General features: G+C 51.6%; 1 protein-coding gene across 1 annotated transcript in view; it reads right to left on the reverse strand.

Annotated features, from left to right (window-relative positions):
* Nucleotides 1–25,010, reverse strand: part of RECQL4 (RecQ like helicase 4) — a 107,344-nt gene that overhangs the window by 77,848 nt on the left and 4,486 nt on the right. The window contains exons 2-10 of the mRNA XM_044285889.1: nt 20,672–20,763; nt 20,425–20,458; nt 12,288–12,382; nt 6,208–6,345; nt 2,233–3,087; nt 1,874–1,975; nt 1,069–1,198; nt 620–757; nt 463–533 (exon numbers count right to left, since the gene is read on the reverse strand). Of these exons, the coding sequence (XP_044141824.1) occupies nt 463–533; nt 620–757; nt 1,069–1,198; nt 1,874–1,975; nt 2,233–3,087; nt 6,208–6,345; nt 12,288–12,382; nt 20,425–20,458; nt 20,672–20,755 (1,647 nt within the window). The 5' untranslated portion in view covers nt 20,756–20,763. The remainder of the gene's footprint in view (nt 1–462; nt 534–619; nt 758–1,068; nt 1,199–1,873; nt 1,976–2,232; nt 3,088–6,207; nt 6,346–12,287; nt 12,383–20,424; nt 20,459–20,671; nt 20,764–25,010) is intronic.

The following is a 25,010-nucleotide window of genomic DNA, read 5'->3' on the forward strand; positions in this document are numbered from 1 at the left end:
TCTATGACCAGAGGACACGTATGACCAGAGCCAGCAGCGTCTTCTATGATGGAGGGGTAGTGTAGAGGCACACAGCGGGTACAGTTCTATGACCAGAGGACACGCATGACCAGAGACAGCAGCGTCTTCTGATGATGGAGGGGGTAGTGTAGAGGCACACAGCGGGTACAGTTCTATGACCAGAGGACACGTATGACCAGAGACAGCACGTCTTCTGATATGGGGGGGGGTAGTGTAGAGGAACAGCGGGTACAGTTTCTATGAGCAGAGAAACACGTATGACCAGGTCCGCTTGCTTTGAAGATTTATGGGGAGGGGTGTCTGACGCAGCGTATGACCAGAGCCAGCCCCGGCCTCCGATGAAGGAGGTGGTGTCTATATGATGGAGGAATATTTAAGACAGGGCCCCCTCTCCTAACCGATAACACGAGAGGTTTACCAGGACAAGATCCTCATGATTGCCTCTTCCTGTCCTGGATGAAACTTCTGATATCCCAGCTCTCGGAGGGCATCGTACACCTCAGACGGAGTCTCTGTCACAGGCGGTAAACATTAGACAGCACGGAGACAATGGTAAAGCAATCAGATTGTGTCCCACGCACCCCCGTGGCGCTCTTACCACGGACTCTCCCAGAGGCTGTCAGCTCATACAGAGGCAGCATTGCCTGGAGGAAGGGGAGTGGACTCAACACTGGCTTCACGATATCCAGGGCAACCTCAGAAGCCGGGCCGAGCTCTTGAGGATCACTGGAACGCCCTGGCAGAAGACACGAGAGGTCAGCAGCCACACCGCACACATTACCAATGGGAGTACGATGGGTGGTGGAGGGACAGGATCTACTTACCACAGGTTGGTCTCAGCTGAGTGTTCGTCATTCTGAGCCACCTCCTCTAAGGTCGGCAGCACGAGCTCCTCTTCCAGTACGTCGTCCGACTCCAAGGGGGTTGGCGGCACAGCGACCCCCTGAATAAAGGGTCAGAAGGGTAAGACTTCCTCTCTCTCTAAAGGTCCGCAGCTCCTCGACACAGCTGGGCCCTCACACCAGGACCAGTCACAGAGGAGCTTACCTTTCCCAGGACACTGGGACGCCCAATGCCCCGGCTGTCCACAACGGAAGCAAATGTCATCACCGCGGGACAGAGGTCTCCCACCACCGCCAAACTGCTCCCCCTTCTTCTGCCACTTCGACTTCCACATCTGAGACAGACAGCAGACAGTCACCAGTGGAGACACGAGACAGACAGCAGACAGACAGTCACCAGTGGAGACACCAGACAGACAGTCACCAGTGGAGACACCAGACAGACAGTCACCAGTGGAGACACCAGACAGACAGCAGACAGACAGTCACCAGTGGAGACACCAGACAGACAGTCACCAGTGGAGACACCAGACAGACAGTCACCAGTGGAGACACCAGACAGACAGTCACCAGTGGAGACACCAGACAGACAGCAGACAGTCACCAGTGGAGACACCAGACAGACAGCAGACAGTCACCAGTGGAGACACCAGACAGGACAGTCACCAGTGGAGACACGAGACAGACAGCAGACAGACAGGTCACCAGTGGAGACACGAGACAGACAGCAGACAGTCACCAGTGGAGACACGAGACAGACAGCAGACAGTCACCAGTGGAGACACCAGACAGACAGCAGACAGTCACCAGTGGAGACACCAGACAGACAGTCACCAGTGGAGACACGAGACAGACAGCAGACAGACAGTCACCAGTGGAGACACGAGACAGAAAGCAGACAGTCACCAGTGGAGACACGAGACAGAAAGCAGACAGTCACCACTGGAGACACGAGACAGATAGCAGATAGTCACCACTGGAGACACGAGGGATCACATGAGACACGTTACCTGTTTTCTTAACCTATTCCCATTCAGTGCAAACCCTTTCACATAAGTCTTCTTCTTCAGATTGATCCGAACAAAGTTGCCGGTGCGTTTTTTGGGGGTGCCCTGTGAGGACATGATGAGGGTTAGGGACTACAGGGGAGAGCAGAGAGGAGATGACAGGGGCTGTGGGTCTACCTGAGACTCTTTGCAGAGTTGCCGGTGACTCTCTGCACTGTCTTGTCCTCGTCTATCACATCACCCAGCAGATTCTCGGTGTCATGGACCCTTGGGGGATCCTCGCATGAGTCTTCTCCGTCAGTCTTGGCCTTCTTTGCTGGCCTCTTACGGCTGTCTCTGTGTAACTTTTGTGCTCCTCAGACTCTGTAGGGGTGTCTCTGAGCCTCTTCCCTCTCTTCTGCCTCTTTCCCCTGAGGCGTCCTATCATTGCTCTCAGTCTTGCTGCTTTCGATGGCTTCCCATTCCATGTCCTTCTGGTCTCCACAGACGGCCATTGCGGCAGGCTCAGGTCTGGATTGCTCCTCATTTTGGACGTAGCTCTTTTCGGTCGGCTCCTCTGTGGCTCCTGGTTTTAGGTGGCTCCTCTCCTGGGCCGTTTCCTCCACTCTCTGGTCACTCTCGGGAGTTGGGTTAATTACTTCTGCGTGTGGAAGCCGTTCTTCTCCTCTCGCTAAACTGAATTGTGGACCACAGTTTGATGTCTCTTTAGAGTCTACTTTGCCGTTTGGGTCACGATTCCCACATTCACCGGGAGATCTTCTCTTTGCAGTCTGATCGGACAACAAAGTCTTCTGTGCTTGTTTTACATGCGAGTAGTCCGAAGGTCCAGGATCTGGTGGTGACCTGGAGTCCACCCAAGGTTCAGACTTCTGCCTGTTTCTGTCTCCGCGGTCTGTAAGTTGGCAGTGATCTCTTCCCAGTCTCTGCTCGCACCTCTCCAGCCAGTCTGGATTTAAGGAGGACAGTCGCTGGCCCACTTTGGCTTGCAGCTGGTGAAGCTTCGGCTTAGGACTTTCTGGCAGAGTGGAGGTTAATCGAAGCTTGTGCGACTGAAATCCTAGAGAGAGATTTTCTAATTCCTCAGGAGAGTCTAGAGAATTATCAATGGCCATCTGTGGAGCATCAGACGGAGATGAACTCGGCTTCTTGGCTTCGACCGCTGTCAAACTAACATGGGTCCGGGGCAGTGAGGACTTCTTCAAGGATACTGGACGATTCTATACAACAATTACATCAGATGTAAACAGGGAGAAGATCAGTGTGAACAGGAAGCAAGTGGGAAACAGACGGCTGGTACTGGCAATAAAGAAGGGGTGCAGAGGTCATTATGTGGGGCACAGGCTGGTGTGTGATTATCTACTACTAGGTGCGGAGGTCATTATGTGGGGCACAGGCTGGTGTGTAATCATCTACAGGGTGCAGAGGTCATTATATGGGGCACAGGCTGGTGTGTGATCATCTACTGGGTGCAGAGGTCATTATATGGGGCACAGGCTGGTGTGTAATCATCTACTGGGTGCAGAGATCATTATATGGGGCACAGGCTGGTGTGTAATCATCTACTGGGTGCAGAGGTCATTATATGGGGCACAGGCTGGTGTGTGATCATCTACTGGGTGCAGAGGTCAGTATGTGAGGCACAGGCTGGTGTGTAATCATCTACTGGGTGCAGAGGTCAGTATGTGAGGCACAGGCTGGTGTGTAATCATCTACTGGGTGCAGAGGTCATTATGTGGGGAACAGGCTGGTGTGTAATCATCTACTGGGTGCAGAGGTCATTATATGGGGCACAGGCTGGTGTGTAATCATCTACAGGGTGCAGAGGTCAATATGTGGGGCACAGGCTGGTGTGTAGTCATCTACTGGGTGCAGAGGTCATTATGTGGGGCACAGGCTGGTGTGTGATCATCTACTGGGTGCAGAGGTCATTATGTGGGGCACAGGCTGGTGTGTGATCATCTACTGGGTGCAGAGGTCATTATATGGGGCACAGGCTGGTGTGTGATCATCTACTGGGTGCAGAGGTCATTATGTGAGGCACAGGCTGGTGTGTAATCATCTACTGGGTGCATAGGTCATTATGTGGGGCACAGGCTGGTGTGTGATCATCTACTGGGTGCAGAGGTCATTATGTGGGGCACAGGCTGGTGTGTGATCATCTACTGGGTGCAGAGGTCATTATATGGGGCACAGGCTGGTGTGTGATCATCTACTGGGTGCAGAGGTCATTATGTGGGGCACAGGCTGGTGTGTAATCATCTACTGGGTGCAGAGGTCAGTATGTGAGGCACAGGCTGGTGTGTAATCATCTACTGGGTGCAGAGGTCATTATATGGGGCACAGGCTGGTGTGTAATCATCTACTGGGTGCAGAGGTCATTATATGGGGCACAGGCTGGTGTGTAATCATCTACTGAGTGCAGGGGTCAATATGTGGGGCACAGGTTGGTGTGTGATCATCTACTGGGTGCAGAGGTCATTATATGGGGCACAGGCTGGTGTGTAGTCCTCTACTGGGTGCAGAGGTCATTATGTGGGGCACAGGCTGGTGTGTAATCATCTACTGGGTGCAGAGGTCATTATATGGGGCACAGGCTGGTGTGTGATCATCTACTGGGTGCAGAGGTCATTATGTGGGGCACAGGCTGGTGTGTAATCATCTACTGGGTGCAGAGGTCATTATGTGAGGCACAGGCTGGTGTGTAATCATCTACTGGGTGCAGAGATCATTATGTGGGGCACAGACTGGTGTGTAGTCCTCTACTGGGTGCAGAGGTCATTATATGGGGCACAGGCTGGTGTGTGATCATCTACTGGGTGCAGAGGTCATTATGTGGGGCACAGGCTGGTGTGTAATCATCTACTGGGTGCAGAGGTCATTATATGGGGCACAGGCTGGTGTGTAGTCCTCTACTGGGTGCAGAGGTCAGTATGTGAGGCACAGGCTGGTGTGTGATCATCTACTGGGTGCAGAGGTCATTATGTGGGGCACAGGCTGGTGTGTAATCATCTACTGGGTGCAGAGGTCATTATATGGGGCACAGGCTGGTGTGTAATCATCTACTGGGTGCTGAGGTCATTATGTGGGGCACAGGCTGGTGTGTAATCATCTACTGGGTGCTGAGGTCATTATATGGGGCACAGGCTGGTGTGTAATCATCTACTGGGTGCTGAGGTCATTATATGGGGCACAGGCTGGTGTGTAATCATCTACTGGGTGCAGAGGTCATTATATGGGGCACAGACTGGTGTGTAGTCCTCTACTGGGTGCAGAGGTCAGTATGTGGGGCACAGGCTGGTGTGTAATCATCTACTGGGTGCAGAGGTCATTATATGGGGCACAGGCTGGTGTGTGATCATCTACTGGGTGCAGAGGTCATTATGTGGGGCACAGGCTGGTGTGTGATCATCTACTGGGTGCAGAGGTCATTATATGGGGCACAGGCTGGTGTGTGATCATCTACTGGGTGCAGAGGTCATTATGTGGGGCACAGGCTGGTGTGTAATCATCTACTGGGTGCAGAGGTCAGTATGTGAGGCACAGGCTGGTGTGTAATCATCTACTGGGTGCAGAGGTCAGTATGTGAGGCACAGGCTGGTGTGTAATCATCTACTGGGTGCAGAGGTCATTATATGGGGCACAGGCTGGTGTGTAATCATCTACTGGGTGCAGAGGTCATTATATGGGGCACAGGCTGGTGTGTAATCATCTACTGGGTGCAGAGGTCATTATGTGAGGCACAGGCTGGTGTGTGATCATCTACAGGGTGCAGAGGTCATTATATGGGGCACAGGCTGGTGTGTAATCATCTACTGGGTGCAGAGGTCATTATATGGGGCACAGGCTGGTGTGTAATCATCTACTGGGTGCAGAGGTCATTATATGGGGCACAGGCTGGTGTGTAATCATCTACTGAGTGCAGGGGTCAATATGTGGGGCACAGGTTGGTGTGTGATCATCTACTGGGTGCAGAGGTCATTATGTGGGGCACAGGCTGGTGTGTAATCATCTACTGGGTGCAGAGGTCATTATATGGGGCACAGGCTGGTGTGTGATCATCTACTGGGTGCAGAGGTCAGTATGTGAGGCACAGGCTGGTGTGTAATCATCTACTGGGTGCAGAGGTCATTAGATGGGGCACAGGCTGGTGTGTGATCATCTACTGGGTGCAGAGGTCATTAGATGGGGCACAGGCTGGTGTGTAATCATCTACTGGGTGCAGAGGTTATTTTGGTGCCAAGGACCACTGCAGTGCCAGCCTCACTCATGTCATCCGTGCCACCAGCTCAGCACAATACACTGTATTTCATGTAAAGTGAATGTATATTGGCCTTTACTTTCAAGGCTCCTCCCAAGTTGGTCTTAAGCTTCATTCCAAAATACTGGACAGATGCCTTCAGGGAGTCCCGCTCATCCGAGGTCAACGTTGCAGTCACAGTGCCGCGGTTAAGGTGGCTTCCCCAGGAGCTTGTTTCCTGAAGATAAAGCAGGATAGACTAGGGTAAAGGGTAGGTTTTGAGGGCAGCTGACCAATCAATCTCACTGTCACCTCAGGCCACACACAAGCCCAGTCTCCCCTGCCCCCCATCCTACAGGCAGCCCACAAGGCTAGGCTCCCACCACCTCTGATGAGTTTAGCCTGTTTCTCTAGGAGCCTCTCATGACCCTCCTGAGCTGCTGTCAAGCCGAGGCTCCTCTTCCCCAAGTGTATGATCCACCTAGTTTCCTATCGCAGACAACTCCACTGAGCCAATAACACTCTGCCATCATGGAGGCTGCGAGAGGATCTGGGTGTAGATGCCAGCGAGTGCCGATCACCGAAATGTCTGCCATCAGTGACAGCTATAGCTCAGGGTGAATAAAAGCACACAGAGGCTACACCTGCCACCCCCAACCACACCGGATGTGCCCGATGTACTGCCTTATGGTCAGAACGCAGTCTCAGCACTAACCTCTCTAACAGCCCCGGGCACGGTCCTACCACCCCCAACCACACCGGATGTGCCCGATGTACTGCCTTATGGTCAGAACACAGTCTCAGCACTAACCTCTGTAACATCCCCGGGCACAGTCCCACCACCCCCAACCACACCGGATGTGCCCGATGTACTGCCTTATGGTCAGAACGCAGTCTCAGCACTAACCTCTGTAACATCCCCGGGCACAGTCCCACCACCCCCAACCACACCGGATGTGCCTGATGTACTGCCTTATGGTCAGAACACAGTCTCAGCACTAACCTCTGTAACATCCCCGGGCACGGTCCTACCACCCCCAACCACACCGGATGTGCCCGATGTACTGCCTTATGGTCAGAACACAGTCTCAGCACTAACCTCTGTAACAGCCCCTGGCACAGTCCTACCACCCCCAACCACACCGGATGTGCCCGATGTACTGCCTTATGGTCAGAACGGAGTCTCAGCACTAACCTCTGTAACATCCCCGGGCACAGTCCCACCACCCCCAACCACACCGGATGTGCCCGATGTACTGCCTTATGGTCAGAACGGAGTCTCAGCACTAACCTCTGTAACAGCCCCGGGCACGGTCCTACCACCCCCAACCACACCGGATGTGCCCGATGTACTGCCTTATGGTCAGAACAGAGTCTCAGCACTAACCTCTGTAACATACCCTGGCACAGTCCTACCACCCCCAACCACACCGGATGTGCCCGATGTACTGCCTTATGGTCAGAACGCAGTCTCAGCACTAACCTCTGTAACAGCCCCGGGCACGGTCCTACCACCCCCAACCACACCGGATGTGCCCGATGTACTGCCTTATGGTCAGAACAGAGTCTCAGCACTAACCTCTGTAACATCCCCAGGCACGGTCCTACCACCCCCAACCACACCGGATGTGCCCGATGTACTGCCTTCTGGTCAGAACACAGTCTCAGCACTAACCTCTGTAACATCCCCGGGCACAGTCCTATCACCCCCAACCACACCGGATGTGCCCGATGTACTGCCTTCTGGTCAGAACGCAGTCTCAGCACTAACCTCTGTAACAGCCCCGGCACGGTCCTACCACCCCCCAACCACACCGGATGTGCCCGATGTACTGCCTTATGGTCAGAACACAGTCTCAGCACTAACCTCTGTAACAGCCCCGGCACGGTCCTACCACCCCCAACCACACCGGATGTGCCCGATGTACTGCCTTCTGGTCAGAACGCAGTCTCAGCACTAACCTCAGTAACATACCCGGGCACGGTCCTACCACCCCCAACCACACCGGATGTGCCCGATGTACTGCCTTATGGTCAGAACGCAGTCTCAGCACTAACCTCTGTAACAGCCCCGGGCACGGTCCTACCACCCCCAACCACACCGGATGTGCCCGATGTACTGCCTTATGGTCAGAACACAGTCTCAGCACTAACCTCTGTAAGAGCTCGGGCACGGTCCTACCACCCCCAACCACACCGGATGTGCCCGATGTACTGCCTTATGGTCAGAACGCAGTCTCAGCACTAACCTCTGTAAGAGCTCGGGCACGGTCCTACCACCCCCAACCACACCGGATGTGCCCGATGTACTGCCTTCTGGTCAGAATGCAGTCTCAGCACTAACCTCTGTAACAGCCCCGGCACGGTCCTACCACCCCCCAACCACACCGGATGTGCCCGATGTACTGCCTTCTGGTCAGAACGCAGTCTCAGCACTAACCTCTGTAACAGCCCCGGGCACGGTCCTACCACCCCCAACCATACCGGATGTGCCCGATGTACTGCCTTATGGTCAGAACACAGTCTCAGCACTAACCTCTGTAAGAGCTCAGGCACGGTCCTACCACCCCCAACCACACCAGATGTGCCCGATGTACTGCCTTATGGTCAGAACGCAGTCTCAGCACTAACCTCTGTAAGAGCTCGGGCACGGTCCTACCACCCCCAACCACACCGGATGTGCCCGATGTACTGCCTTATGGTCAGAACGCAGTCTCAGCACTAACCTCTGTAAGAGCTCCGGCACGGTCCTACCACCCCCAACCACACCGGATGTGCCCGATGTACTGCCTTATGGTCAGAACGCAGTCTCAGCACTAACCTCTGTAAGAGCCCCGGGCACGGTCCTACCACCCCCAACCACACCGGATGTGCCCGATGTACTGCCTTATGGTCAGAACACAGTCTCAGCACTAACCTCTGTAACATCCCCAGGCACGGTCCTACCACCCCCAACCACACCAGATGTGCCCGATGTACTGCCTTATGGTCAGAACACAGTCTCAGCACTAACCTCTGTAACATCCCCGGGCACAGTCCTACCACCCCCAACCACACCGGATGTGCCCGATGTACTGCCTTATGGTCAGAACGCAGTCTCAGCACTAACCTCTGTAACATCCCCGGGCACGGTCCTACCACCCCCAACCACACTGGATGTGCCCGATGTACTGCCTTATGGTCAGAACACAGTCTCAGCACTAACCTCTGTAACATACCCGGGCACGGTCCTACCACCCCCAACCACACCGGATGTGCCCGATGTACTGCCTTATGGTCAGAACACAGTCTCAGCACTAACCTCTGTAACAGCCCCAGGCACGGTCCTACCACCCCCAACCACACCGGATGTGCCCGATGTACTGCCTTATGGTCAGAACACAGTCTCAGCACTAACCTCTGTAACATACCCGGGCACGGTCCTACCACCCCCAACCACACCGGATGTGCCCGATGTACTGCCTTATGGTCAGAACACAGTCTCAGCACTAACCTCTGTAACAGCCCCGGGCACGGTCCTACCACCCCCAACCACACCGGATGTGCCCGATGTACTGCCTTATGGTCAGAACACAGTCTCAGCACTAACCTCTGTAAGAGCCCCGGGCACGGTCCTACCACCCCCAACCACACCGGATGTGCCCGATGTACTGCCTTATGGTCAGAACACAGTCTCAGCACTAACCTCTGTAACAGCCCCTGGCACAGTCCTACCACCCCCAACCACACCGGATGTGCCCGATGTACTGCCTTCTGGTCAGAACGCAGTCTCAGCACTAACCTCTGTAACATCCCCGGGCACGGTCCTACCACCCCCAACCACACCGGATGTGCCCGATGTACTGCCTTATGGTCAGAACGCAGTCTCAGCACTAACCTCTGTAACAGCCCCGGGCACGGTCCTACCACCCCCAACCACACCGGATGTGCCCGATGTACTGCCTTATGGTCAGAACGCAGTCTCAGCACTAACCTCTGTAACAGCCCCGGGCACGGTCCTACCACCCCCAACCACACCGGATGTGCCCGATGTACTGCCTTATGGTCAGAACACAGTCTCAGCACTAACCTCTGTAACATCCCCGGGCACGGTCCTACCACCCCCAACCACACCGGATGTGCCCGATGTACTGCCTTATGGTCAGAACGCAGTCTCAGCACTAACCTCTGTAACATCCCCAGGCACGGTCCTACCACCCCCAACCACACCGGATGTGCCCGATGTACTGCCTTATGGTCAGAACGGAGTCTCAGCACTAACCTCTGTAACAGCCCCGGGCACGGTCCTACCACCCCCAACCACACCGGATGTGCCCGATGTACTGCCTTATGGTCAGAACGCAGTCTCAGCACTAACCTCTGTAACAGCCCCGGGCACGGTCCTACCACCCCCAACCACACCGGATGTGCCCGATGTACTGCCTTATGGTCAGAACGCAGTCTCAGCACTAACCTCTGTAACATCCCCGGGCACGGTCCTACCACCCCCAACCACACCGGATGTGCCCGATGTACTGCCTTATGGTCAGAACACAGTCTCAGCACTAACCTCTGTAACATACCCGGGCACGGTCCTACCACCCCCAACCACACCGGATGTGCCCGATGTACTGCCTTATGGTCAGAACACAGTCTCAGCACTAACCTCTGTAACAGCCCCAGGCACGGTCCTACCACCCCCAACCACACCGGATGTGCCCGATGTACTGCCTTATGGTCAGAACACAGTCTCAGCACTAACCTCTGTAACAGCCCCAGGCACGGTCCTACCACCCCCAACCACACCGGATGTGCCCGATGTACTGCCTTATGGTCAGAACACAGTCTCAGCACTAACCTCTGTAACAGCCCCGGGCACGGTCCTACCACCCCCAACCACACCGGATGTGCCCGATGTACTGCCTTATGGTCAGAACACAGTCTCAGCACTAACCTCTGTAACAGCCCCGGGCACAGTCCTACCACCCCCAACCACACCGGATGTGCCCGATGTACTGCCTTATGGTCAGAACACAGTCTCAGCACTAACCTCTGTAACAGCCCCGGGCACAGTCCTACCACCCCCAACCACACCGGATGTGCCCGATGTACTGCCTTATGGTCAGAACAGAGTCTCAGCACTAACCTCTGTAACATCCCCGGGCACGGTCCTACCACCCCCAACCACACCGGATGTGCCCGATGTACTGCCTTATGGTCAGAACACAGTCTCAGCACTAACCTCTGTAACAGCCCCGGGCACGGTCCTATCACACCCAACCACACCGGATGTGCCCGATGTACTGCCTTATGGTCAGAACGCAGTCTCAGCACTAACCTCTGTAACAGCCCCGGCACTGTCCTACCACCCCCAACCACACCGGATGTGCCCGATGTACCGCCTTATGGTCAGAACACAGTCTCAGCACTAACCTCTGTAACAGCCCCGGGCACGGTCCTACCACCCCCAACCACACCGGATGTGCCCGATGTACTGCCTTATTGTCAGAATGGAGTCTCAGCACTAACCTCTGTAACATCCCCGGGCACGGTCCTACCACCCCCAACCACACCGGATGTGCCCGATGTACTGCCTTATGGTCAGAACACAGTCTCAGCACTAACCTCTGTAACATCCCCGGGCACGGTCCTACCACCCCCAACCACACCGGATGTGCCCGATGTACTGCCTTATGGTCAGAACACAGTCTCAGCACTAACCTCTGTAACATACCCGGGCACGGTCCTACCACCCCCAACCACACCGGATGTGCCCGATGTACTGCCTTATGGTCAGAACACAGTCTCAGCACTAACCTCTGTAACATCCCCGGGCACGGTCCTACCACCCCCAACCACACCGGATGTGCCCGATGTACTGCCTTCTGGTCAGAACGCAGTCTCAGCACTAACCTCTGTAACAGCCCCTGGCACAGTCCTACCACCCCCAACCACACCGGATGTGCCCGATGTACTGCCTTATGGTCAGAATGGAGTCTCAGCACTAACCTCTGTAACAGCCCCGGGCACGGTCCTACCACCCCCAACCACACCGGATGTGCCCGATGTACTGCCTTATGGTCAGAACGGAGTCTCAGCACTAACCTCTGTAACAGCCCCGGGCACGGTCCTACCACCCCCAACCACACCGGATGTGCCCGATGTACTGCCTTATGGTCAGAACAGAGTCTCGGCACTAACCTCTGTAACATCCCCGGGCACGGTCTCAGTCGCACACACAGCTGACGTTAAGCTCACTTTTCCTTGTTTCAGTTTTCGGAATTCTCTGTAAAGATCTGGAGACAAAAAAGACACAAATTGAGAACACGACGGCGAGTAACACGAGATGCGACTACCCTACAAGGTAGAAGAAAGGCCACAGTGTCACGTGGTGGACGACCAGTCACTGAATGCAGATTCAGGTTACAGACTGGAAGTGTGTCTGCTGGACTTCGGCAGGAGCTCTTGTTATACTTCGCCTCCAGGTCACCAGTGACCCAGACCTTACAACTGCTGGTGGTGGTGTCTGGACTACTGCTCCACTCCCCTGCCATCACTGGCCCAATGTTTTGCTGCTCTGGAGTCCTATACGACATTTAAACATCTCTCAGACACAGCTGCGCCGCCATTAATGTGTGCTCTGCTGCGGACTCCCCCTTCCTCTCCCGCCTTGCCTGTCTGCTGCGGGATCCAGAGTGGTAGCGACCTGAACCATGGTTGTCATGGTGGAGTGCTGCTCTGTAGAGTCCAAAGAGACCTATATAGGCACTGAGTGGAGAAGCATTGTGGGGGCCGCTTCCAACAACCCTGCTCCTCTTCTTGCTCTACAGGAATTCTATTGGAGGAGACCGTGATGGAGAGGAGATCACTGTAAGGGAGAACTTCCTATCATGCATGCTGCGTCCCAATTTGTGGTGACCTTTGGCCCTGGTGGCCCCCGTGTGTAGGCCAAGTGCTTTCCTCTGCATTAGGGTGCATTCATACATCCGTAGAATATTGAGGATCCGCGATACACCCGGCCGGCACCCCCATAGAACTGCCTATTCTTGTCCGAAATTGCGGACAATAGGACATGTTCTATTTTTTTCCGGAGCCGCGTACCGGAAAATTGGGGGCGCACTCCGGAAACACTGTGTGCTGTCCGCATCTATTCCTGCCCCATAGAGAATTAATGGGTCCGCAGACTCCGCACCCGTTCCGCAGAATTGCGGAACGGATGCGGACAGCCATTCTACAGACGTGTGAATGGACCCTTAAGGGACTAACCACTTCCTGGTTCACCAATGCGTTTGTAAGAGGATTATATATGTATACTTTTTCTTATTTATTTTAGTTTTAAACAATAATATCTTTTAATGTGCCCATGCTCTGAGAGCTATAGTTTTTTTTCATTGTTTGAGCGATTTTCTTTTGTAGGAGCTCATTTTTTGCGGGATGAGGTGGCGGTTTTATTGGTACCATTTTGTGGGACATACGCCTTTTTGATCACTTGGTGCTGCACTTTTCATGATGGAAGGTGACAAAAATTGCTTTTTTTGACAGTTTTTATGGTGTTTATCGGACTGGGTCGACCATGTTATATATTTATAGAGCCGACCGTCACGGACGCGGCAATACCAAATATGTCTATTTTATTTTATTTTTTCCATGTTAAACATTATTTTTTTTTTTAACACTTTATTTTTTAATTTACACTTTTTGACCCCCATAAAAGGTCATACAAGACATTTAACTTTTTTTTTTCTCACTGTTGATTTCTCCTGTAACTGGGGCTGACATAGTAGCCCCAGTTACAGGGGAAATACACCATCCAGAGAGGGCGTACAGCAGTATACAGCGCTGTACAGCCTCAGTGCAGGACATAGTAGCCCCAGTTACAGGGGAAATACACCCCCAGAGAGGGCGTACAGCAGTATACAGCGCTGTACAGCCTCAGTGCAGGACATAGTAGCCCCAGTTACAGGGGAAATACACCATCCAGAGAGGGCGTACAGCAGTTGTGGCAAAACCAACTTCGCCACTGTTTTGGAGGGGGCTGTTTGCCAGCCTCTTGCCCCTGGATTATGGCCCTTTAAGATACTTTTACTAACTTTTAAACCCCTGAACCTATTCAAGTGAATGTTGGATAGGTTTGTCCCCCAAGTTATACTGGTGAAATTGATATAAAAGTTATATGTATGTACAATGTAAACTCACAAAGTTGTAACAATTTATAAGAAGTGTAACTTTTCAGCGTAGGAAAAAGTTGAGTAGATACAGAAATTGACTCAATTATCTCCTAGACAGAGGGGAGGAATATGCTGGGTGTGTTTTTATTGTCCCATTGTTCCCATTGTGTGTTTAAATGGAGATTTCTGTCCTGTTGTCTCCACATGTGTATTGGCGATTTCCCTTTGTCCTAAGAGATAATTGGATTGCTCCTCGGGTGTCTCCAGGGCAGAGAGGAGGAAACCATGATGCATTGTGGGGATGTGTGGTGTCTTTATCCTGAATTGCTACATATCTGTCCTGTGTCCGATTGGTTGCTGTACTTACATTGTATGTGTTGTAATATATTGATTGGTTGTATTTCAAAACCCTGTGGGTAGTACTAGGTTTGGGGATTGTGAATAAAAGAGGCTGTACGTGCAGTAAGTACAGTCAGAGGCTGCTTTTATACCTTCATGAAGTTTTTGGGGAATGTTATATCATGTTTGGGGAATGCGATAACTACACTCTTGGGGATTGCTATATCACAATACTCCCCTGAGTATAAGCTCTTGTAAGAGCTTGTTCCTGGTTCCTGTCTCTGCATTTAGGAGAGGTTCACCCACTGGAGCCTGGAGCCTTGTCGTAGGTCCAGGGTGGGTAGGAGATGGCGAGACCTCCACCAAGCTTCGGCGGTTCGTGGGGCCTGCAGCGCTGACGGTGTCAAGTGGCGTGCTTGGAGTCCTCTCGAAGCACTAGGAGCATCTATCGACGGAGGTACCCGGTCGGGGTGCTAGGCATTCCGTTACAGCAGTATACAGGGCTGTACAGCCTCAATGCAGGGCTGACATAGTAGCCCCAGTTACAGGGGAAATACACCCCCAGAGAGGGCGTACAGCAGTATACAGCGCTGTACAGCCTCAGTGCAGGGCTGACATAGGAGCCCCAGTTACAGGGGAAATACACCCCCAGAGAGGGCGTACAGTAGTATACAGAGCTGTACAGCATCAGTGCAGGGCTGACATAGTAGCCCCAGTTACAGGGGGAATACACCCCCCAGAGAGGCTGTACAGCAGTACATAGTAGCCCCAGTTACAGGGGAAATACACCTCCCAGAGAGGCTGCACAGCAGTATACAGCGCTGTACAGCCTTAGTGCAGGGCTGACATAGTAGTCCCAGTTACAGGAGAAATACACCCCCCAGAGAGGCTGCACAGCAGTATACAGCACTGTACAGCCTCATTGCAGGGCTGACATAGGATCCCCAGTTACTGGGGAAATACACCTCCCAGAGAGGCTGTACAGCAGTATACAGCGCTGTACAGCCTCAGTGCAGGGCTGACATAAAAGCCCCAGTTACAGGAGAAATACACCCCCCAGAGAGGCCGTACAGCAGTATACTGCGCTGTACAGCCTGAGTGCAGGGCTGACATAGTAGCCCCAGTTACAGGAGAAATACACCCCCCAGAGAGGCTATACAGCAGTATACTGCGCTGTACAGCCTCAGTGCAGGGCTGACATAGTAGCCCCAGTTACAGGAGAAATACATCCCCAGAGAGGCTGTACAGCGGTATACAGCGCTGTACAGCCTCAGTGCAGGGCTGACATAGTAGCCCCAGTTACAGGAGAAATACACCTCCCAGAGAGGCTGCACAGCAGTATACAGCACTGTACAGCCTCAGTGCATGGCTGACATAGTAGCCCCAGTTACAGGGGAAATACACCCCCCAGAGAGGCTGTACAGCAGTATGCTGCGCTGTACAGCCTGAATGCAGGGCTGACATAGTAGCCCCAGTTACAGGAGAAATACACCCCCCAGAGAGGCTGCACAGCAAAATACAGCGCTGTACAGCCTCAGTGAAGGGCTGACATAGGAGCCCCAGTTACAGGAGAAATACTCCCCCCAGAGAGGCCGTACAGTAGTATACAGAGCTGTACAGCCTCAGTGCAGGGCTGACATAGGAGCCCCAGTTACAGGAGAAATACTCCCCCCAGAGAGGCCGTACAGTAGTATACAGAGCTGTACAGCATCAGTGCAGGGCTGACATAGTAGCCCCAGTTACAGGAGAAATACTCCCCCCAGAGAGGCCGTACAGTAGTATACAGCGCTGTACAGCCTCAGTGCAGGGCTGACATAGGAGCCCCAGTTACAGGAGAAATACTCCCCCCAGAGAGGCTGTACAGCAGTACATAGTAGCCCCAGTTACAGGGGAAATACACCCCCCCCAGAGAGGCTGTACAGCAGTATACAGCGCTGTACAGCCTCAGTGCAGGGCTGACATAGGAGCCCCAGTTACAGGGGGAATACACCCCCCCCCCAGAGAGGCTGTACAGCAGTATACAGCGCTGTACAGCCTCAGTGCAGGGCTGACATAGGAGCCCCAGTTACAGGAGAAATACACCCCCCAGAGAGGCTGCACAGCGGTATACAGCACTGTACAGCCTCATTGCAGGGCTGACATAGGATCCCCAGTTACTGGGGAAATACACCTCCCAGAGAGGCTGTACAGCAGTATACAGCGCTGTACAGCCTCAGTGCAGGGCTGACATAGGAGCCCCAGTTACAGGAGAAATACACCCCCCAGAGAGGCTGTACAGCGGTATACAGCGCTGTACAGCCTCAGTGTAGGGCTGACATAGTAGCCCCAGTTACAGGAGAAATACACCCCCAGAGAGGCTATACAGCAGTATACTGCGCTGTACAGCCTCAGTGCAGGGCTGACATAGTAGCCCCAGTTACAGGAGAAATACATCCCCAGAGAGGCCGTACAGCAGTATACAGCGCTGTACAGCCTCAGTGCAGGGCTGACATAGTAGCCCCAGTTACAGGAGAAATACACCCCCCAGAGAGGCTGTACAGCAGTATACTGCGCTGTACAGCCTGAGTGCAGGGCTGACATAGTAGCCCCAGTTACAGGAGAAATACATCCCCAGAGAGGCTGTACAGCAGTATACAGCGCTGTACAGCCTCAGTGCAGGGCTGACATAGGAGCCCCAGTTACAGGGGAAATACACCCCCAGAGAGGCTGTACAGCAGTATACTGCGCTGTACAGCCTCAGTGCAGGGCTGACATAGTAGCCCCAGTTACAGGGGAAATACAAACCCTAGAGAGAGTCTGTACAGCAGTATACAGCGCTGTACAGCCTCAGTGCAGGACTGATCGAGGTCTGTAGAAGACATCACAGCTCCTTCACTCACCCAGGTCCGGCAGTCACATGACCGCCAGGCCGGAACAGGAAGCGCATCTATGTATCTGTATACAGCGATCTAGAAGGCAGGTACACCTGGGCACTGTCCCTGCCTTCTCTAAGGCCTTGTTCACACTTCAGTGTTTAGTCAGTGATTTCCATCAGTGATTTGTGAGCCAAAACCAGGTGCAACTCTAAACACAGAACAGGAGCAGATCTTTCCCTTCTACCTCATGTCTGTGGAGGCTCCACTTCTGGTTTTGGCTCACAAATCACTGATGGAAATCACTGACCAAACACTGAAGTGTGAACGAGGCCTAAGGGTTGCCCTGCTGTCACTGACAGTGGGTAACCCGATCTGCAGCTGCACGATAAGCGTGCAGCTGCGATCTCTAAATGGACGTTCAGGAACGTCCATTCAGACATAGAGAACCACCTCCTGGACGTTTTTTGTCTATGGGCGGACGGGAGGTGGTTCGCTATGGGCGGACGGGAGGTGGTTAAGGAAAGCCCCGATGTGTGCCCCATCTTTTGAGCTGTCCACAAAGAGGTCTTGTCTATAGAATGGCTACTGACAGAGGGTCATGTGATAAATCACTTCCATGCAAGGTCTTCTCCGTTGAAGTACACAGCACACGTCATCTGTACTTGCACTGCTGGTAGTTTAGCGCGGATGCAGTGTATGTGAACAGAAGAGACGTCACATGGAGGTGACCCTATCCTCTACAATTCCCTAATAGTGGGCATCTGCTTAGGACAAGTACCTTCTTAAACCAGTTGAGATACCTGCACGTCCACAAGTGCCATTACGGCTCGACGCTTCTCAGCATTTCAATATGCATAAACCGGCTTAGCTGCAATTAACCACTTCGCCTGAGCCATTACCAGAAGGTGACCTCACCCCACAGCCATGTTCTGGAGAAACTTCTGAGCAGGATTCCATGCAGGCTGCCCAAGAAGTGTCCTAACTACGGTCTTTGAAACATCGGGTAACACAGCAACTCGTGCTTTGTGAGCACACCTGAATTTATAACAGGCAACCACCTTACAGAATACCGCACTAAAGATCTACCTGTTTAACCCTCCATGTGGACCTTGGAAACGATCTCATGACTGGGCTCCCCAAGAACAGTTTGTGATGGAGTGGCTGAGAGACGTCATCCTGTCATTGCCGTAAGAGAAAGTTCTGCTAACCCGAGATGCCAAGATACTCGTTTTCCAGGACTTCCAATATAATGTATGCTCGTCAAGATGAACACCAGATTCCAACTTCATCACATGTCTATCCTTAAAGACCCCGAGACAGGCTGGCGATGGGCCTGATTTGACATTTTACATTATAGGAGGCCTTCCTCACCTTGGCTTCAGCCAATTCTAATTGTGGGTAGCACTGTACTCTTGTGCCTTCCCTCTCTTCACTCCAGGGACCAATGCATGTGAAACACCTCAGATGACACCATATTAGACTGCTGGGACCAAAAGAGATGACACCTCAACGACACCATACCCCAACACCACGCATACGTCCCCACATCTACAGCTTATGACATGTACTGTGGTGGGCCTCAATACCTTAGTTCTTCCCAGATTTTGTTCTCCTTCATCACCCATCGGAGGGCTGAGAAGCCAGGCAAACTATGGGAATGCCTCACACTCCTCAACGTCTAGAGGGGTGGCCACTCTTAACCCCTTAGTGACCAAGCACATTTTTTAAAAATTGCATTCCAAGAGCTAGAAATTTTTTGTTTCATAAATGTACTTGTATGAGGTCTTATTTTTTGCAGGACAAGTTTATAGTTTTTAATGCACCATTGTACATGTAATGATTGATTAAAGCCAGCCATTTAGTGAAAACCCCCTTTGTTTACGTCAGTAAAAACCCGTATGGGTGGTCACTAAGGGGTCAATGAGGCCTGCCATGTTCCATAACAGACTCCATCCGTGATCCACAATGCAGCCATCAAGGTGCAGTTGGCCAGTGAGGGTACTTGAACGTGTAACTCTCACTTTATTTTTTGTCATGTGTAGGGGCAGTGAAACTGGCTATTTTTGTAATATACTTTAAATTATTGAAATTGTACATTTCTATTAGAAAAACTGTTCTAAAGTGGCCCATTTTGCACCTTAGAAGAGCTCCCTGTCTTCAAGTTACTTAAAGCGGCTCCATCACCAGGATCAACCCCATTAAACTGGACATACGACACGGTCATGGCTCATCATGCTGATTAAAACTTTTCATTTCTTTTGTCTGTACGATAAATATCTACAGAGAAGTCCTTATTTTATTAATATGCAAATGAGAAGTTGGAGCACCAGGAGGTGGGGCTGAATTCTTTGAGCACTGCTCTGTAACACCCCCTGTGCTCTGCACACGCCCCCCTCCCCTTGACTGACAGGGCTAGACATGCTGAGGTCAGAGCTGTGTCCTAGTATCTACATATATACACTATGTACTATAGCTTCACCACACTGAGATCTGCTCAGAAAGCTCATCTACATATCACTGCTTTATTCACAGACACAATGTATGATCATACAGATATCAGTTATATGTGTTATACTGTAAGTATAGGAAAGACATGCTGAGGGCAGAGCAGTGTCCTAGCATCTACATATCATATACACTATGTACTATAGCTTCACCACACTGACATCTGCTCAGAAAGCTCATCTACATATCACTGCTTTATTCACAGACACAATGTATGATCATACAGATATCAGTAATGTGTGTTATACTGTAAGTATAGGAAAGACATGCTGAGGGCAGAGCGGTGTCCTAGCATCTACATATCATATACACTATGTACTATAGCTTCACCACACTGACATCTGCTCAGAAAGCTCATCTACATATCACTGCTTTATTCACAGATACAATATATAATCATACAGACACCAGTAATGTGTGATAGGTATATAATACATACATTATATGTTATCCTAGCTTTGGTCCACTCACCCCTCATCTCCTCAGACGACTGCTCCACATCTACCTGCAAAGAAGAGACAACAGTAAAATTATAGCCGACCACCAGTAATGTCACCCCGAAACCTCTCTCAGACTGTAAGCTCCTATGGTCAGGACTCTTATTCCCCCTCTTGTATATCCTCTTATAGATTGTAAGCTCCTATGGTCAGGACTCTTACTCCTCCCCTTCTATTCGTCAGGTCAGGGTTCCTCCCCCAGTAGAAGACATGATGGGTACCTTGCTGGGCTTCCTTTTGTGCTCCTTCATGAACTCTGACTCCCAGGTCTTCAGCAGATGTTTCACCTCATGGTACCTCTCCATCCCGTCACCTGCAGGGATCAGAGAAGTGAGGAACATGTAGTGTCTGGTGCTGGTCATTCACTAGAAGCTGTGTACGTCTAGAGTCTAAGGACCGGTGCCATAAGTGGACGGAGCTGAGGGAAGGACGCATCCAGTTCCCGGCTCTGATGGAGAAGTCATTGATCTCCGGGGGTGGACTGCCCTAGTAAGAAGGTATCGCTCTAGGGATGATGCACATGGACATTTACACCACGTGGAGACTTGGTCTCAGGAGTGTGGCATTGGGGCGAGGGGCATTTTCTGCGATCCCTTTAATAATATCTTGATTCTACACGAGTTGCTGTGAGTGGGGGCCGGGCCGCTGTCTGTCTCACCTGCGGAGGGAGCCTTCCAGTTATCAGGGGGCTCCTTCCATGGTTGTGGAGGCCTCACATACTGCCATCTTATTCCACCTAGCAATGTCTAGTCATTCATTACCTTGAGATTGCAGGTAGACGGCAGATATTGGGGCACACATCTCCTCACATCCACCTTGGGATACGATTCTCACAGCTGCAGCTTTAGGAGCTAATTTCTCAGGTTTGATCAAAGGGGTCCTCTCACTTCAGCAGATGGCATTTAACACTATAGACCAAGTAAATACCAGGCCCTTCCTAATGTCTTGAGATTCTCCAAGTTGCTTCCTTTGCTGGCTGGATTCATTTTTCTATCACCTTATACACAGCTCGTTTCCATGGTTATGACCACCCAGCAATCCATCAGCACTGGTCGTGCTTGCACACTATAGAATAAGACGCCGTCCTCTCTGGAGGCTGGGACTGCAGGCGTGCATATAGGCCAGTACTTCTTCCTATTGTGTGCAAGCACGACCACCGCTGCTGGTTTGCAGAGTGGTCGTAACCATGGAACCAGCAGTGAATAATGTGATGGAAAAAGGAATCCAGCCAGCAAAGCGGGCAATATGGAGACTCACAATACATTAGTAAGGGCCTTGTATTACCTCTGCCTACACGATCAATGCCATCTGCTGAAGCGAGAGGACCCATTTAAGGCCCCTTTCACACAAGTGATAGAGCGGGATGGTGATGGGTAGATTCCTCTATGTATACCCGATCAGGATCAGTCATATTATTTCACCCCTGGGGCAGCTTATCTGATGGCTTAGTAGATGTGACTACCTGATGGGTGCTGTGGCCCCCTGGATTTTTGACCATATTTCCTATGGTGTTCCTTTAGGGGTTCCGCCACACTTCACTCCATTATACCATGCGGTTTTAGATGGTTTTAGTTTCCCTGGTGGAGCTGTAGGAGAGACCTCCTATCTTCTACTGTCCCAGGTATTTCCATAATCGATATACTGACCCCCCCCCCACTGAAAGAAGAGGCGCTGCTACTTTTATTAGAGACGCCTTTCCAGACGGAGTCGCCTATTCTGGACCTGATGGCGGCTCGATGGTTGTAGTAGGCTCCGCTACAATCAGCCTTTATGTCTAGAAAGTCTTCTTCCTGTCCTGGGGAAATCATTCTCCAACACTTATCTTCTGCGGCGATTAGAATATGTCCTTCAATGCTCGACCAGATCCCCTGTAGTGGATGAATTGTCCTCCACGTCGAGGACCGGACCGGGTATGCGAGCATTTGACACGGCCGATTGTTGGAGGGCCTTTTATCAGAAGCTATACTCCTCACCCGCTCACATAACCTCTCGTCCTCCTCCCATGCACAATTTCTTAAAAGACATATCCATGACCGGATGGATTCTTGGCGCCGTATTTTAAAAAGTTTAAGGATGTTTTAGCACCTCAATTTAAGAGTATAAGCAACTGTATTCCTCAAGGGGGCGCACTGCCTCCAGATACGCCGATGGCCTTCATTTCAAGGAACTCCAGTCCTGCAAACTCTCCTCATATCTCCTTAACGCTGACCTAAAACTTCTTACATCAAGGCTAGCTAAACGCCCTGATGGTCACCTCCGCGCTGTAATAGAGTCTGACCAGATAGGGTTTATCCCAAGCACTGGTAATGTGCGGAAGGTGTGGGCCATCAGTAACTGGGCTAATACCAGACCCCCCCACTTCACTACTGGCCTTGGACACTGAAGGCTCTTGGTCTTTACCAGGTTATGACCACCATGAGTATTAGGGAGCCTTTCTACAGCTCCCACTGATCCTCCAGTTCCCATCCATATTGGTCGAGGCCCCTGTCAGGGTTGCCCACTTTCTCTTTTGGCCATAATGATCTGTATACTAATCCAAACATTGCAGGTGTGAAGATCGGATTCCACGAATACAAAGCAAGTCTTCCCGCAGATGCTCCTCACATGACAAACCCCTCATTTATTGGGCCGTTTGTCCATTTCTCTGGCAATACGCCTCTTCAGGTCGCAACAATCACACAACTTCAGTTTTAAAACTTGAGATCATTATTTTCTTTACTTAGGGATTAATTTACCAAAAACCCTTGAGTTTTAAGTGGCATTACGTTCGCCTCATCCCTAAACTCTGCCTGGAACTTCCTTCTCGCAGGAAACAGAGTACACACTATCAAAATGGTCTTCTTACCGCAAATACTGTACTGGTCACGGGGTCAGCTCCTAAATCTTTACAGTATGAATGTGGGCTATAGGAGACCTCAAATATCCAGGTCTAGGAGGCCTTTCCATAGCTGGGTGGGTGGACTCTGTGACCCTCTTCGACTCCCCGTAGTGGATTATACTCCAGACCAATTTATTGACGCCAGTCTCCCCATTAGCTTCAATTTGGTGGCCTGAAAGTTCTTTATGGGTGGTTGATCCTTATATTACAACTATGGAGGAAAGAACTCCAAAGCCCGACCTCACCAACGCTCCCTATACTTGATACCCCCTCTTCTCACCAACATGGTCTGTCAGGTGGAAACAGCTAGGCTCTGCTGGTAACTCCTTACCTAATCCTGAACTTGTGTCCAGAGCATAGTCTCTACCTTCTCACCCAACTTCCAAATCTTCCACTTCTTAACTTCCCTGTTCCCAACCAATGGTCAGTAGAAAACACAATGTTTGAACAAGTCTGCAAACCCAGAGCCTCGGAGGGGAGCATTCTCTCCCTATCTCCACCACCCTTTATGCGCGGCTGGGAGGTGGGTTTGGGGGAGACGCTCACACTGGAGCAATGACATGAAAGTTGTACAACAACCAGCGAAACAGCCGGCAGCTAACCCTTACCCTGCTTTTTACACCTGAGCGTTTCTCAAACGCGCTTTTTACGCGCGTTTTTGTCGCGCGTTTTTTGTAATAGTAAACGCGTGTTTGACGCGCGTTTGTGTGATTGACTGCAGTGTCCTATGGCCACAAACGCGCGTCAAAACGCCCCAAAGAAGCTCAAGTACTTGATTATGCGTCGGGCGTTTTACAGCGCGATCGTACGCGCTGTAAAACGCCCAGGTGAGAAACCATTCCCATAGGGAATCATTGGTTTCTCCTTGTTGAGCGTTTTACAGCGCGTAGGAACGCGCTGTAAAACGCTCAGGTGTGAACCCAGCCTTAAGGGGGAGACCTCTCTCCAGATATTTTATGGTGCTGTCTAGGCTGCACCCGATTTACCCAATGGATTTGGGGGTTGACGAGAAATGTATGGTGGACCTGTCCCATAGTGAGACAGTTCTGGGCCAACATCAAAAGAGGATTGTTCTCAGTGTTTGGGAGATCTTTCCTTGTGGACACCTGTGTCCTTACTGGGGTTAAGCCACCAACATTTACCACCACTGCCTATAATCTCCTACAATATCTGCTGATGTCCACGATGATTCCTATCGTTCTCCAGGCGGAGGTCTCCCTCACTTTCTATCTCGGCAGTTATTCCAGGGAACGAGTCTATAAAATCTGGAATCCATGGTTAACCTGGGCCACTTCTCCAAACCTGCAGTATTTGCTGTCTCTCTGAATATTAGCCCATAGAAGATGAGACGGACCTCTTCCCCTCCCTACTCCTTCACTGTGGATCATGTTCCTGCCGTCCTGCAGATGTTCTCTTCTCTCACTTCAGGACTCTTCACACTACATTGGACACATGTTTATCTCTCCTCTCTTCACATGCCTGCTTTATGAATTCTTCTACTCTTACTATTACACAGCACAGACGTCCTCCTAAACTGGTGGACGTCCAGGGGATGGACATTGAGATAGTCAACACTTCTAAGTACCTGGGTGTACTGCTCAATCCTAAGCCGGACTGGGCAGATAATGTGGTGATGTGTCATGTGATGGACCATGTGATGAGCGCAGTGACGTCACCACAGG

The sequence above is a fragment of the Bufo gargarizans genome, chromosome 3 (genome assembly GCF_014858855.1).
Source record: "Bufo gargarizans isolate SCDJY-AF-19 chromosome 3, ASM1485885v1, whole genome shotgun sequence".
Taxonomy (NCBI): domain Eukaryota; kingdom Metazoa; phylum Chordata; class Amphibia; order Anura; family Bufonidae; genus Bufo; species Bufo gargarizans.